Source organism: Loxodonta africana, chromosome 23, assembly GCF_030014295.1.
Source record: "Loxodonta africana isolate mLoxAfr1 chromosome 23, mLoxAfr1.hap2, whole genome shotgun sequence".
In the NCBI taxonomy this organism is placed as follows: Eukaryota; Metazoa; Chordata; class Mammalia; order Proboscidea; family Elephantidae; genus Loxodonta; species Loxodonta africana.
This window is the reverse complement of record NC_087364.1, coordinates 60,327,083-60,343,922: the sequence shown is the minus strand read 5'-3', so window position 1 is coordinate 60,343,922 and position 16,840 is coordinate 60,327,083. Positions and strand designations below refer to the sequence as shown.

The following is a 16,840-nucleotide window of genomic DNA, read 5'->3' as shown; positions in this document are numbered from 1 at the left end:
CAAAATTTTTAAAGCAGTTTGCCTTTTCTAAATCTTTCCAGTGCATTCAACTGAATTTCCATGGGAACAGCTTCCATATGTTTTTGTACTTTTGGATTTTTATAACATATTATTAAGCTACATAATTACAGTAATAAGTTCCACTAGCGTAAATAGGCTTGGGAACAAACACAATTGATTTTTTGGTAAGCACAGAACTCAGCTAGTGGGATTAAAAGTGTTGGTGTCCGCTGAAGAGTTGCTTATTACCCGCCAGCACTTAACGTGCCATTAATGTTACTCTGTTTCCTAGGGAGACTGGAAAGCATTGGTTAATCTGTCAGTTCTCAAAGTGTGGTTCAGTGATTTTATGAGGTCTGTAAGACCCTTTTTTTTTTTTTTGGCAGTGGTGGTGGGGAGAGTCTGTGAGGTTGAAACTGTTTTTATCGTAATAATAAAATATTTACCTTTTCACTTTCATTCTTTCATGAATATGTATTCCAGAAGCTACATGATGTACAAATTTGCAATTGACTGAAGAGTCATATATGAACATCTGTCTGTCTTCTGTTAAACCAACTGTTAAAGAAATTTGTAAAATTGTAAAACAGTTACACTCTTATCACAAAATTTTTTTTTATTTTGACAATATAGCTGTTCTTTCTCAAACATTTATATGTAAATATGTAATAGATTTATCAGTTATTTTAAAATGAATTAGAAATCTAATATTTTTAATATTTTTCAGCTTTAATTTCTTATATGGTAAACATCAGTAGATACAATCCACGTTGCACAAGGGCTCAATAAGCTTTAAGAATGTAAAGGGTCATTACTGAGGCTTGGTGGCTCAGTGGCAGAATTCTCACCTTCCGTGCTGGGAGTCCTGGGTTTGATTCCTGGCTAATCTACCTCGTGTGCAGCCACCACCTGTCAGTTGATGAGGCATCTGTATTGCTGTGATGCTGAACAGGTTTCAGTGGAGCTTCCAAACTAAGACAGACTAGGAAGAAAGGCTTGGTGATCTACTTCTGAAAATCAGAGGCAATGAAAATCCTATGGACCACAAAGGTCTGATCCACAGGTTATCATGGAGATGGCTCAGGACCAGTCAGTGTTTTGTTCTGTTTGCATGGGGTCCTCGTGAGTCAGGGGCCGACCTGGTGGCAGCCAACAACACAACAAGAAAAGAGTCCTGAAATGAAAAAGTTGGGGAATTGCTGATCCTAATAAAGTTGTTATTAGAAGTCGATTAAGAGAGTTGCTCTTGGCTAGGGCGAGTACAAACATCAGAGAAGTCTGGCTTTAAACAAAATTGTAATAACATTTCAGAGTTAAATGAAGCTGAGTTTTGGATTTTCCTTTATTTACCCTATTTACATATTTGTTTACTTTTAGTAAAAATACTATGTAGAATAGTAAAATTAATATTTTGCTAGATGGTGCTTATATTTTACAATTAGGAGGGCGTCTATTGCACTTGGTCAGTTTAAATGGAATTGGAAAGGTGACAGGAGATATGATACCCTAACATATTTTTCTTGTTTTGAAGGCTGGCATTAGAGGCAAAGGTTTTTTTCCTTTATCCCATTTGTTTTATTTTTAAAGAAAAGTAAAATATAACCATTTAATCTCTGGGCTTCAATAGTAAGTTGTTCTTTAACATTTGCATCTATTTTCAGAATTTAAGCTCAATATTTTATGTCTAGAATTTGAGATATCTTGAATTTGTGGACTGTTGGATATGTAGTTGCTTTCATTGATGTTCATAAAAGACCATATCCTAAGGCTTCAGCAAATACAGGAAATTCCAGTTTTCGCCTCCAGATAGCTCTCAATCTTATATTTCAGTACATTTTATGTATAGAACACAAACTGGCTTCATATTCAAGCACTGCCACAGCTTCATGACCTTGAGTAAGCTATCTTAATGGTTTTGGGTATTGAGAGAAATGTCCTAAGCACTTTTGCTGCTACAAAACTTTATATTTCTCTGTGTGCTTTTATAACCATAGTATGTAGAACATGGATGAATATTCAGGTTTTCCTACTTCATTGTTGACTTACAAATGTGAAATGTGTATTCGCAGGAGTTACTTTCTATTTATGACTGTAGAGAGATGCAGCGTGACGGCCCAGGTCACCAGTTATGGAGGAGGTTTCCTGAGCACGTTCGGGAAATACTGGAGCCTCATCTAAATACCAGGTATGTGAACACATTAAAATAACTTCCATTAAATTATTTATAATTAGTAATTTTTTTAATATAATTTTTGAGCATTCGAAATGTGTGTTCGTAGGTGTATTTTCTGGTATGATTTATGCTTATAGTCTGTTTTGTCAAAATGAAAAGTGCAGTCTGTTCATTGGGTTAAAGCCTATAACTTTAACAAATTTCGTAAAGCTAAAAGGATTAATGTTTTTCATTTATTCAGCCGTTATTTGTACTTCGTAAGAATCTACTTAAAGTTGAATATCAATGGAAGCTGAAGACGTTTAATTTTTACAGATATTGAATTGTTTAAAGCTAGTCCCAAAGCCTCTAGTAACCCCAGTTAGAGAGATTTTAGTTTCTTCCCAATTTTTCTTCATGAATATAGTTTTCCCTTTACATATTAAAAAAAAAAATTTTCTAAGCTTTTTTTTAATTTAAATGACTTGGTTACAGCTGATTGAAATTCATAAAATGATAAAATTTGTTTCGTTAAAAACTGTAGTTTTAGCTACTCTAGTATGTATTATATATGTGACCTTGGGTAAATTACCTAACTTCTGTGAACTTTAGTAAAGTGCCTGTTAATTGTTGTCAGGTACTGCCAATTCGATATTTGACTCATGTTGACCCCATGTGACAGACTAGAAGTGCCCCATAGGGTTTTCTAAGCTGTAATTTTTACGGAAGCAGATTGCTAAGTCTTTTTCCCACTGGGAGGCACTGTGTGGGTGCACAGTGCTAACCTTTCATTTAGCAGCCCAGTGCTGAACTGTTACGTTAAACAGTCCCCAGTGCTAAGACTTACAATAAAATTTTTTATAAAAACTCTTAGGCATGCATACTTATTTGCTAGACACTTTTTTATATTCATTCATTATATTCACGTTTAATATGATTTTATTTCTTTTGACTAGTGTCATATAAATGTTTTTTTGCCCACTTGCTATTCTGCTCCTATTTAAATGGTCATATGCAAGAGTGATCTTAGCAAAACAATGAATATTTATGATCTTCTACTTTTATATCTGAAGCAGAGGTTACTTTATTTATCTTGGGTGATATGGCTTCAAGAGGGAAATTTGGGGCAGTGTAAGAAATTGATCTATGAACCATACTTATGGCTGAAGTTAGGAGATTTATTTAGCTCTGATCTACTCATTGAAATTGCTGCCTCATAAAAATAAGAGGCATTATCAGTGCAGTTGTCCCCCTTTTGTATGAAACACCAAGTTACCAAATCAGCTAATGATCACGAGATATAGCTTGTGCTACTTGATATTTGCTTCAGGGGGCCTGGGGGAAATAATTTCCTAAAAGCATGTCCATGTTTTTGCTGCCTTGAAGTTTTACGCCTATATTCTTAATTTTTTTTTTCACTATACTTCGATCAAAGTTTGGCTGTATTTGGAAGAATTAAGTTTTAGAACTGGATAGATCGACTTAAGTTTGAAGTTGTCATAGAAATTATTTTAAGAGAGAAGATCAGGATATGACTAGGCAAAACCTGGCTTGTATCCCAATATCAGTGGTTCACTTCACCATAAAACTCAATAAAATCATGTATGTGCCTGATGATTCAAAATAAAGGATTTCGATTTTTTGCCTGGTTTAATATTAGGCAACTAAAAGGTTATTGAATCTCTCAAGTTTTAGAAAGTTGGAATACAGTGAAATACATGATGTTTGCTCAGTACCTTGAGTGTAGGGCATTTTATTATAGTTGTTTATATTGATGTTATTTACATCAGCCAATGTTGATGATTTAAAAGGAAACCACTCCCCAACCCCAAAATATCCTACATACATATAACTAAGATGAGAGCTATTTAAACATGTTTGAACGTTAATGCTGATGAGCCATTAGAGAGGGAGATGTTGAAGGGAAGAGAGAAGTGATAATACAATGAGGACCTTGAAGAGCATCCAGAATGGGAGCCACAGGGGATTAAATTTAAAGGGAATGAGATCTCGTTCACTGTAATAGGGAAAGTTAAAATGCTGGCTGGATTCAGATTTGGTTGTGGGAAACAATGTTTTGTTTTTTTTTTTCTGTGTAATAGTAGGCATAGCAGATGATCTCATCTGCTGAAGGTGTCAGTGGTGGTTTGAGGAGAGTGGTGATGATTTGAAAATACCATTGTGGAAAACAGGAAAGAGAGCTAATCAGGACACCTTAGAAGCATTTCTGGGCATCACAGAGAATCCATTGAGGTTGAAGATCAAGAATTTGTAGTAGTATTAATTTCATGAGCATTTAGTGATTTTCCTTCTGCAGTGCACTGTGGACAGGGTATCACTTCAGTGAAGGTGTTTAGATTGATTCAAGGCAGGGAGGTTGACAGATGGGTGTAGCTGGTAGACAGTGTAGCAGAAGCGGGTAGAGGATGTTACCAAAATTGAAGTGAAGGACCATGGAGACTAAGCTGGTTAGGGAAAGCAGTAATGGGAGGAGGGTGTCACAGACTGGAAGAGTATGTAAGGCAGAGAACAGAAAAGATCTCAGTAACATGTTGGATGTGTTGGAGTAACTGGGTGGAAGAACTGAAAATTTAAGAAACTGGTCATAGAGTAAAGAATTGATTTTGGAAGTGAAGAACTTTGTAATGGCAAGAGACCCCTGATAATGGAGTAAAGAAGAAAGTGATTGACAAGTTTTGAGGTTGATTAGGTGGTCCAGGTAAGCATTGAAGTCACTTAGGATGATAATAAGATTTGGGGAGAAAAGGAAGACATTGAGCCATGTGCTAAAGTTATTAATGAGCTTAGTGGATGCCTGTAATGAGGAAGAGTAGAAAACGGTATACTTGGGTGGCTTGAACCTCAAAGGAACAGGTGATTCATATACTAGAATTGAGTAAGAAGGGTCTGAAAGGAACGCTGACGAGGAGGAGACAGACTCAGTCTCAAATCCTTTGAGATACTTGGGGCATGTAAGAATGACATTCCACTCTACCCTAAAGAAGGATACAAGAAAAGTGATGTTTTTAATTAGATTTCAGTTAAGGCAAAGTAGTAGTGATAGATATAGTTTGTTATACTTTCTTAACTAAAGTTAGAAACATATGATATATCTTATATATTTTTTGGTAAACAGTTTTTCAAAATTACAGGTATAAGAGTTCTCAGAAGTCAACAGATTGGTCTGGAGTAAAGAAGCCAATTTACTTAAGTAAATTAGGCAATAACTTTGCAGATTGGTCAGCATCTTGGGCAGGTTATCTTATAACAAAGGTAAGAGAACCTTGTTCAGAATTTGTTAACTCATCAGAAATTCTACAGGAAACCAGAGCATCTGTCTTAGTGCCTAGCACACACAGAAGGCATTCAAACCTTTGTGCCGATAATAATAGAAATTTTTGTAGAAAATTTTTACTAATAGAGAATAACAATTTCTTCATTGTTACTAGTAACAATTTCTGGGTGAGAAGGTTTTTTAACAAGCAAATTACCAGAGTCTTAATGTGTTTATAAAATGTCCGTTACCTTATATGTATTGATTTTTATATTGTACACTAATACTGTTTAAAAGGATGTTAATGATAATTTCAGAGTTTTTCACACAATAAAAAGACTTTTCTAATGTAATAAATAAGATGTATTATCCTTAGTGGCTATTTCTAAAAGAGGATGTATTATCTGAACCTCCTGCAAAAGAAAAAAATTTTTTTAATGAAATTTCATAGAAAAACAGGTATATTTCTGATGTTTTGCTAATATGGAATTTTTACGTGCCTGACAGAAAAAACAGTACTCTGTGTTCTAGAAAATGTTTCAGGAATCATTTAATTTACATTTCTGTGATTTTAAAAATATAATAATTTATATCTAGTAATTTCAAGAAATTGTCTCACAAATGGTTAATGAACATACTGAAAATATAATATGCGTAATGTAGAATATTAGCAAATTAACTGTTTCCAGCTGTGGAATCTATTATTTAGGGGTTTTTTTGTATGTGTATTTTTTTTTTTTAATTAATGAATATTTTACATTTGAGGAAAAAAAAAACTCTTAAAAATTTGTAAGGGAATAGTAATGTTAGTGCACCGAAAGAGGTCATATTACTAAAATTTGACTCTAACCTCCAGCAATTTAATTTTCTCTTTTTTTTTTTTTTCTGTAGTTAATTAATTGCCAGCATTTGTTATTTATTTTAAGTCTGTATCTCATGCTGAGTGTACTGTTCTGGAACATACTTCTTGGCTCCTCCTTTGATCTGTGTGTTCAGGGAATGAATACACTGAACTTAATGCTAGCTGAGCCCTGATGGTGCAGTGGGTAAGAGCGAGGCTGCTAACTAAAAGATCAGCAATTGCAATTCGAATCCACTAGCTGCTCCTTGGAAACCGTATGGGGCGGTTCTACTGTGTCCTATAGAGTTGCTATGAGTCGGAATCAACTAGACGGCAACGGTTGTTTTTTTTTTTTTTAAGCATACTGTAATTAATTAGAAGGGTCGTGTTCAAAAACCAACTATAAGGGGTGAAGACATTGATGCTGAGGTGGTTGTCTGCTCAGGTAGCTTAAATTGCACATAGGTACTTGGGGAGATTTAGAATGACCAGAATATCAACCCTATAGAACAGAGTAGAACTGCCCCATAGGGTTTCCAAAGAATGGCTGGTGGATTTGAACTGTTAACCTTAACTGCTATGCCACCAGGGCTCCGACCAGAAAGATGGTGATCTGAAGTCTTCCTTCCTTGCTTGAGTGTACACACCTCTCTCCGTAAGAGAATAATACCCCTCTCCTGTGGTGCTTCTTGGCATTCAATCAACAGAATAAAATGTACGAAACTATTTATTCTCCCTAACCATGTGAGTTTACAGGTACGACATGATCTCGCCAGTAAAATCTTTACCTGCTGTAGCATTATGATGAAGCATGACTTCAAGGTGACCATCTATCTTCTTCCACATATTCTTGTCTATGTTTTGTTGGGCTGTAATCAAGAAGATCAGCAGGAGGTAAGAGATTGTATTTCTGAACATGTGAAACTTTGTCCAGTCTAATTACTATTAGAAAGGTTACATATTAGTAGAGATGTACATCACTGTGTGGCTATGTGTGTTAGTGTCTACAGGCATACAGCTTTTTAAAAACTTGTGTTTATCAAAGAATTACACAATGCTTAATATAGAAAATAAGAAAGTATATATTACATATGCGAGCATCATAGCAATGCTTTCTTGTGAGAGAGAGAGAGAGTGTGTGTGTGTGTGTGTGTGTGTGCGTGCGTGCATGTGTATCTTTCTTCCTGTCTCTCTCACTCTCTTTCCTCTCTCAGGGTGGATACTGAAGAGTATATGTTATGTGCATTTAAAATTTTAATGGAGACTGCAGAAATGGTTGTACTAATTTATAGTCCTATTGGCAGTTCACCAGTGTATCTATTTCTCACATGCTTGCCAACACTTGATATTTTCAAATATTTACATTTTAGGCAACATGATAAGTATAAAATGACATTTTATTGTTTTAATTTGCATTCTCATTATTACTATTAAGGTTGTGTTAATTGGTCATTTGGGTTACTTTTCCGTGAATTCTCTGTTCATATTCTTTTCCTTTAACTATTGTTTATGCCTTTTGCCATTGCAGAAAAATTAAATATAAATGCCAAATTAATAAGCCTTTTATAGCTTTTTAATTTTAACCCTTTTAAGTGATGCCTTCTCTTATTCAATGTCATGAACACGTTTTCCTACATCTTCTTTTAATCTTTTTGTTTTTATATTTAGCCCTTTAATTCCTCTGAAATTGGCTTTTATGTATAGTGTGAGATATTGTACTAACTTTTTTACTACGAGTTAATAAATGGTTTCATTATCATTTGTTGAATAACCTAGAAGAGTTTTTTAATGTTTATTTTTGTTTTCCTTTAGTGACTCTTTTACAGTAGATTTTCTTTTTACAGCAGTCTTTTCATGGTTTAATTATAGAAAAGAAAGATAATTTATTATGAATTCATGGTCTTGTTTTTTTGTGTGAAATTGTTGCCTCAGAATGGTTAATCTTAATGTGTCAAATAATAGTAAAATGATATTTTATGTAAATAAAACCAAAACAAGCAAACAAAAAAAACCCTGTTAGCATCAAGTCTATTCTGACTCATAGCGACCCTACAGGACAGGGCAGAACTGCATTATAGGATTTCCAAGGCTGTAGTGTTTACAGCTTTCAGTATGGATTATACCTCAACATAAAGAAAACAAAAATCCCCATAACTGGACCAATAAGAAACATCATGATAAACAGAAAATACGGAAGTTGTCATGGATTTCATTTTACTTAGATCCACAATCAACACCCATGGAAGCAGCAGTCAAGATCAAATGATGCATTGCACTGGGCAAGTCTACTGCAAAAGACCTCTTTAAAGTGTTAAAAAGCAAAGATGTTGCTTTAAGGACTAAGGTGAGACTGACCCAAGCCAGGATATTTTCTGTTGCCTCACATGCATGTGAAAGCAGGGCAATGAGTAAGGAAGACTGAAAAAGAACTGATGCCTTTGAATTATGGTGTTGGTGTAGAATACTGAATATACCATGGACTGCTTTTTTCTGGGCCAGAGGAACAAACAAATCTGTCTTGGAGGTACAGCCAGCATGCTCCTTAGAAGCGATGATGGTGAGACTTTGTCTTAAGTACTTTGAACATGTTATTAAGAGGGACTAGTCTCTGGAGAAGGATACCATGCTTGGTAAAGTGAAGGGTCAGCAAAAAAGAGGAAGACCCTCAAGGAGATGGGTTCACACAGTGGCTGGAGCAGTGGACTCAAACATAGCAACAATTGTGAGGATGGGGCAGAACTGGGCAGTGTTTCGTTCCATTGTACATAGGGTCATACTATGAGTCAGAACCCACTTGGTGGTACCTAACAGCAATCTTTACCAAAGCAGATTGTCACATTGTTCTCCCATGGAGCAGCTGGTGGGTTCGAACCACCAGCCTCTTGATTAACAGCCAAGCACTTTAACCACTATATAATGAACCATAAATGCGTTCTTCCTAGGTTTATGCAGAAATTATGGCAGTTCTGAAGCATGATGATCAGCATAGCATAAATGCCCAAGATAGTGCATCTGATCTGTGTCAGCTCAGTACACAGACAGTGTTCTCCATGCTTGACCATCTCACACAGTGGTCAAGGCACAAATTTCAGACACTGAAAGCTGAGAAGTTTCCACAGAGCAAATCACACAGAGACAAGGTGGATGCAATGGGTGAGTCATAACTTCTGTTTATTGTCTTCTCTTAATTTTTCATCCTTTAGCTTTTTTCTTTATCAATTTTATAATTTAAGGATTCACTTAAAATAGTCCTATGTTTTTGTGGATACCTTTTTCTTTTATCAATGGATTTCCATAATACTGCTCTGACCCCGTTAATAACTGTACTGTACCAGTATTTTATAGTTAAACCCACTGCCATCAAGTCTGTTCTGACTCATAGTGACCCTATAGGACAGAATAGAACTGCGCTATAGGATTTCCAAGGCTATGAATCTTTACAGAAGCAGACTGCCACATTTTTTCTCACAGAGTGACTGTGGGCTTGAACCACCGACCTTTTGGTTAGCAGCTGAGCACTTTAACCACTGTGCCGCCAGGGCTACTTATTTTATAGTCACCAATAATAAATAATTCATCTTCATATCTTTTATAACCTCTTTTATTCAACATTTTGTATAAGTTTGCATTTAATCCTCATAACAACATTGTAAGGTAAGCTGGGCAAATACTAATATTGCCCTTTTATAGATGAGGAAACAGAAGCTCAAATAAGTTAAATGACTTTCCAAAGTAAGGTAAGTAATAATGATAGAATTGGAACGAGAACCCTTGGAGTAATCATCATGTTGATAGTTATGCCCTAAATATGATACATTTAGATTAATTAATTTAGTGAAATAAATTGAATTTAAATGCTTAAAATGTCGTATTTTAAATTTTAGCCTTTAATTACTTGTTTTTATTTTTATAATGTAGCATCTACTGTGGATTATGAAGACTATCAGAGTGTAACTCGTTTTCTAGACCTCATACCTCAAGATACTCTGGCAGTAGCTTCCTTCCGCTCCAAAGCATACACACGAGCTGTAATGCATTTTGAATCATTTATTATAGAAAAGAAGCAAAATATTCAGGAGCATCTTGGATTTTTACAGGTTTGAAATTAGTATATACCCACTCCTCACTTATTTTCCTCACTTATCAACATGGTTAGGTTCCAAAGACTAGATTGTTATACAAAAATTGACATTAGGCGAAAATGGAGGATGATAACATCAGAGCACAAAAATGGATGATGACTACATCATTATACAACTGCCAAATTACATCATTACATAACTGCCAAACCACTCAGAATCATGACCCAGGTAAGTTGACACAACCTTAACCATCACAGCCAGTGTTACTCTTGCCTCGCACCTTGGTGTTTATTACTGCCGTACGTACGTTGTTAATGTGCAAAATAGTTGGATAGTAGGTTTTTTACTATTGTCATAAATGTGGAACATCAGATAATAAGATAGTTGATAAGTGAGGAGTAGATGTAGTGAATTTAGTGATGATAATTAATGTTGCTGGTCATTTATGTTCATTTTATTGAGCATCTGTGAGTGTTGCGTGCTGTGTTAGGCATGAGATATTTGTAATTACTTTATAAGCTTACAAATTACTGGGGAGAGGTAAGCATCAATTCAGTGTAATATCTTAAGTACAGTGATGTAGGTGTGCCCTGAGGAAGGACACTTAACCCATCCTCTGGATGGAGCAGGGGATGGGAGTGGGTGAGCAGGAGGTCACAAGGGCTTCTTGAAGATGATGTCTGAGTTGGTTCTTGAAGAATGAGTAATAGTTAAATAGATAACAGAAGGAGGACATTCCACGCAGAGGCATCTCTGGAGTTGGGAAAGAGCATGGTAGGTATTGAAGAATGAAGTGGCAGTCTTGGGATGCCAGAGAAAAGATGAAGTTTTGGGTAGAGGAAAGATCACAAATCACAGAGAACCTTTTAAGTTGTCCAAGAAGCTTAGAGAGTTTGAACTAAGGAAGTATTATGGTCAGAATGGCATTTTAGCTAAATGCCTGTGACATTTGTAGAGGAAGGGTATGAATGGACTATGATTCAAGGAGAGGAGGCCATTACTGTTCTCCTTGTGAGAAATGTGGACCTGAATTTGGGGGTAGGTGAGTGGGTGGGGTGATGACTGGTGACATACTGGTTGTGTTAGGAATCAGACAGTGTACATGAGGATGCTGGTGAAATAGTGTTTTACGCAATCATGTCATGGCTGTGCAGGAAAGAAAAGAAAGTAAGGGCAAGTGGGGCTGATACAGTGGGATCAAATAAGATTAAGATTAGTGGGCTTTTTCAGGCCAAAAAGCAAAGTGTAAAGAGAACTGGAAAATTAGTAGTTTGTAGTCTTAGGATGAATATTAGTCCCCTTCCATTTTAGTGTTACTCCTTGTCTAGCTTTGAGTCTGTGGTTCATTGTTAAAGTCATTCTTTTACAAGCACATTCGACTCCCTTGTCCTTCTCCCACTGTGTTGTATTCACTTTGTTAAAACTCCATTCTTGGATAAACTCACCCATCTGCCTTGGCAGTGCCCGCATGTATGCAGCAGAACATTGCTGGAGAGAGTTCACATGATGGAGTTTTTGACTAGTTACATTTTAAGTTTGTGATCTTAAGCATTAGCAGGGCCCTTGAACACTGCCTCCTTTTGTGTTTCTTCAGTAAGCCTATTTTTCTTTCAGGATGACTTTTTTTTTCCTTTTCCCTCATTTCTCTGCTTTTACCACACGTACTGTCAACTGATGACTTTGCTTCATCGTTTATTAGGAAAATAGAAACCAAATCTGCAAATGAACTGGCATCTGGACCCACATTCTTTTCCTTCCCTCCTGTTACTCCTAAGGAAGGATCTCTTCCTGTCAGAACTGGACCCTTCTACTTGTGTTCTTGATTTCAAGGATTTCATGCTTTCAAATACTCCTTCTTTCTCCAGCATCATTAATTTTTCCTCTTAGACTATTCCCGTCTGTATATAGACATGCTCTGGTGTCTCCTATCTAAATTTTTTACAAGTTGCCCTGATCGTACATTCTCTTTCATATACTTAATCTCTCAGTTTCCTTTTACAGCCAGAGTGTTTGAAAGAGTTGTCTACCTTCCCTGCATTTACTTCATTACTTCCCATACACTCTTTTCCCCTTCCAACAGCGCTTTTCTTTCTCCACCCAACTGACCGTACTTTTGCTAAGGAAATCATTGGCCTCAATGTTATCAAGTCCAATAAATGTTTCTCAGTCCTCATTTTCTTAACTACATAGCATCATTTGACCATTCCTCTTTTAGGACACTCATTTCCTCCCATTGCTTCTAGGGTACCCCATTCTCCAGTTTTCTTTCATCTTCTGTGGTTTCTTTTCTTGGTTTTATTAGCTGGCACTTTTTTGTTGATAAATTTAGAAATACTCTAGTCTCCTTCCTTAACCCTCTTTCCTTCTCTCTCTCTCTCTTCATTTCCAAGATTATTCCATCATTAACCCATTCCTGGCTTTAAAGAATACCCTTGTGCTAATTGCTCCTAAATTTTTACCTTCAGCTTTCATATCTCCTTTGAGCCCAGACTTGATGTTTTGGGTTTCTTGACGGCATCTCAATACCAATATATTAAAATGCTTATTTAAATTTTTTTGATTAATTTTAAAATGCAATAAGATACTTGTAATATAAACTATACTCAACAGAATTTATTATCACTTGAGTTCAAAAGGTGTTTCAGGACCGTGAGGTTCTTTACAGTTTTCATAATCATTAACGGTTACTAATACAGATTTTTATTTAAGTGCAGTAAGAGTGTTGAGGTTAATCGAATGTCAGGAAATAAGTTTATAACTTTACTGTGACTCTTCCTTGAAACAACTTATTCTTGCTCTAAGGAAGAAACTTCTCATGTACACCTTTCACATAAACTAGTAGGTTTACATTTTTATTTCCAGTTGTGTTTTTTCCCCCAATTGATTGTTTTTTAATTGGTTAAACAAAGAAATTGTATGCTGCCATGCATGAACCAGATGGAGTGGCTGGAGTAAGCGCAATTCGAAAGGCAGAACCATCTCTAAAAGAACAGATCCTTGAACATGAAAGCATTGGCTTACTGAGGGATGCCACTGCTTGCTATGACAGAGCTATTCAGCTAGAACCAGACCAGGTAAGATAATAACTGAAAAACAACCCCCAAAACAGAGCACTGAACTAGGAATTCTGGAAACCTGAGTTTCGGTACTGTCTCTACCAGTGTCACCGTATGTCTGGGAAAATATTTAAGCCTCTTGGAGCTTGAGTTTCCTGATTGATAAAGTTAGAGACTGGTGCTAGATGATCTCAGAGTTCCCTTCTAATGCCAAATTCCTATGACCTTAGAAATCCCTCAAATGAATGAAATTTATTGTGGAGTATATTTATGTTTTTATGTAATAACTTTAAAAGTATATAATCTTCATTGGGTATTAAAAGTATAAAACCTGTGTCAATTTTTAATAATAATAGTGATTCTCTACAGCCTGAGAAATGTTTTCAGATATTACATGCCCTTCTCTCCCTATCCTGTGAATCTCTGACTTGTTCCCTTAGAATCATTGAGCTATAATTACTAATAAGGGTAAAAAAATTAAAAAAAAAATTTTTTTTTTTTGTATGTTATATATATTCTATCTCTTGGGACAGGAAAAGGCTGTTGCATCATGGATTTGTGACTTAGATTCTGTCTAATCTTGAGGTGTTGCTTTTTTTCTTACATTTGGCATTTCTATTTTCTCAGAAGTTCAAGTACAAAGACTTTATTTTTCACTGTCTTCTTGTTCAGTGTTAAGGAATATTGCATGGCTCTCTTTTAACTTTTCAGTTACTAAAACTCAAAATCCTTATTAATAATTTTATGACCTATAAGTTTTAACTTTCGTATGAGAAATAGTAAGACAAATAATCTTTTACTTGTTACTTTTATATTTCATCAGAAGTGAAAATTAGACCAAATCTGGAAAAAAACAGTAAATTCAAACTGAGATTTTTTTAGTTTATATGCATTTTTAAAAAAAAATTCAAATGTGTTAGCATATTGGTAGAGGGTCCTGCCATATAGCCAGGCAAGTCAATTGCTAAACTAAGAAAGTAGGCAATAACGAGGTAAATAATATTTTGTAATGATTATCAGTTAAACTACTGTTGGTTTTCAAAGTATGTTTGAAGTTGTAATTGCTATTTTAAATGTTTTTTTAATTTCTAGATTATTCATTATCATGGTGTAGTGAAGTCCATGTTAGGGCTTGGTCAGCTGTCTACTGTAATCACTCAGGTGAATGGCGTGCATGCTAACAGGTAATATTTCTGAAAGGAATGATTTTTTTTCTTTGATGATTATATCTGAATGGGAAATTTTCCATTAATTAATTGACTTAATATTTACTAAATAATAGTGTTTTGTATATTTTCATGAAACTGGGGATAAACACCAAAAAATATTTTTTTCTACTTTTTCAGAGGTCAATCTAGCACTTAACTGCTTATTTTCTGTCCAAAAAAGCCATCCTTGAATTAGATTGGGTTTAAGGCAGGAAACTTCCAGAACGCATCTGCTATTGGTGAGGCTCATACGGACGTTTCCTCAGCCTCCAAAGGGCATCTAAGCTCTGCCTACAGTATTGGCACCAAGTGTTTTCTGTGTTGGCAAGTGGGAGCTTTGTGACTGATTTATGGAATACCACTTCAGACTGTGAGTTGATTTTTCCCCAAAGGATTGATAAAAATGAAAGCAGCCTTCTTTTAAAAAGAAATGAGTTTATGATAGCAAACTAAATGTTACCCAAAAAAAAAAAAAATAGTACTTACGTTTGGCAAAGATTAAAGCTGAAAGGACTGTTCCTAGATATATTCATCAGATTCCAATTGACTGTTCTGGACAGTGAGACCTGGTTGAAAAGGAATGGGATCTCAGTTAACCAAAGAACATTCAGGCCACTGTTTTTAGCTACACCATCCTGAAGGCAGCGTCTTCTGAGTACAATTGATATAATTCCAAACTGTAATTCATAAATATCACCATTCTACAAGTGTCTCAGAGCAAAGAAGCTCACTGTTGCTCAGACAGTATCACAGTAGTGGGATTTATGAAAGGATAAGGGGAAACTTTGCCAAAGCAGGAAAAAAATGGTTATAGAATGGATGGAGATATGTCTCTCCAGATTAGAGAGACCTTATGAACAAAGGAATAGCAGGAATTTGGGGAAGTTTGTTATGCCTAAATTTGAGGTGCTCACCTGAGATATCAAGTTTCCTTATGAGACACTGGACAGTTAGACTCCCCTTGTCGCCTCCTCAAGGAGCCCTGGTGGCTCAGTGGTCAAAGCACTCAGCTGCTAACTGAAAGGTCAGCAGTTTGACCCCACCAGCTGCTCTGTAGGAGGAAGATATGACTGTCTGCTTCCGTAAAGATTTACAGCCTTGGAAACCCTATGGAGCAGTTCTAGCCTGTCTTATTGGGTCTCTATGAGTCAGAATTGACTAGACAGCAGTGGATCCAAACCTACTCGTTGGGTTTGTTTTTTCCTTGGGTCTGGGATACATAGAGCCTCCCTGATCCTTTGGGCTGTGAAAAGGTAAAAGTCATTTAGAGAATGGATGCTGTTTTAGACTGGTGCAAATGATCATTGAGGGGACATATTTTCTCAGGGAGGATCTCTATTTGCATTTAAACAAATATTTCTCCAGAATTACTGGCTGTGCTTGACCAGCATAATCTTTCTTTTTAAATGTGCCTATTCGTGTGAATGGAAACCCTGGTGGCGTAGTGGTTAAGTGCTACGACTGCTAACCAAAAGGTTGGCAGTTCCAGTCCACCAGGTCCTCCTTGGAAACTCTATGGGGGCAGTTCTACTCTGTCCTATGGGGTTCGCTATGAGTCGGAATCGACTCGATGGCACTGGTTTTGGTTTTTGGTTATTCATGTGAATAAATTTTCAGAGCCTAAACCTCATTTTGGTACTTCTTGGCCTAATGCTTGGAATGATGCATTCCCTTTGGATAGCAAATACTGCTCGTTCTACTCAGATTTTTATCCTGAAATTTTGATATTTTGGCTTCTGATCATAAGCTTGTAAAGTTATTCAAGTTTGACTTTTGAAAATTGCATTTCTATTATATTTCATTTAGCTTTGTTCTAAATTGTTTTTGGTGGTGTCCATATTTAGAAATTATAGTACTCAGTATTTATTCTACTACTTCTTATAAAATAAAAAATGATTGGGTTATTTTTTATATTTTCTTTAAGTGTTCTTTCTACAGAAAGCAAGGAGGGTTTTTAAGGGAGCTTGATGTGTATCAGTCTCAGCCTCTCTGTTTCCTTATTTATACAATGAGGATAATAAAATGTGCTTTTCAGTGTTCTTAGATAATTAAATGGGAAAATGTACCTAGCCCAAGGTGTAGCACTTAGCAGGTATTCAAATGGTGTGATTATAAAGAAGAAATGTGAGGAAAGTCCAGCTGCTTCTGTGCAGTCATGATCTGAAATATCACTGGCCATCTTAGTGGTACAGGAGTAGAATGCATAGGTAAAAAGAATTAGCCTTTA

At 35.9% G+C, this 16,840-nt stretch overlaps 1 protein-coding gene across 8 annotated transcripts in view; it reads left to right on the top strand.

Annotated features, from left to right (window-relative positions):
* Window positions 1–16,840, top strand: part of ATR (ATR serine/threonine kinase) — a 99,852-nt gene that overhangs the window by 48,195 nt on the left and 34,817 nt on the right. For all 8 annotated transcript variants that reach the window (XR_010319141.1, XR_002787273.2, XM_023555461.2 and 5 more), the window contains 7 exons: window positions 2,070–2,185; window positions 5,305–5,425; window positions 7,024–7,161; window positions 9,210–9,420; window positions 10,186–10,364; window positions 13,259–13,423; window positions 14,498–14,589. Coding sequence is in view for 6 of the 8 variants with exons in the window: in XM_023555461.2 (XP_023411229.1) it covers window positions 2,070–2,185; window positions 5,305–5,425; window positions 7,024–7,161; window positions 9,210–9,420; window positions 10,186–10,364; window positions 13,259–13,423; window positions 14,498–14,589 (1,022 nt within the window). In the remaining 2 variants the exon portion in view is untranslated. The remainder of the gene's footprint in view (window positions 1–2,069; window positions 2,186–5,304; window positions 5,426–7,023; window positions 7,162–9,209; window positions 9,421–10,185; window positions 10,365–13,258; window positions 13,424–14,497; window positions 14,590–16,840) is intronic.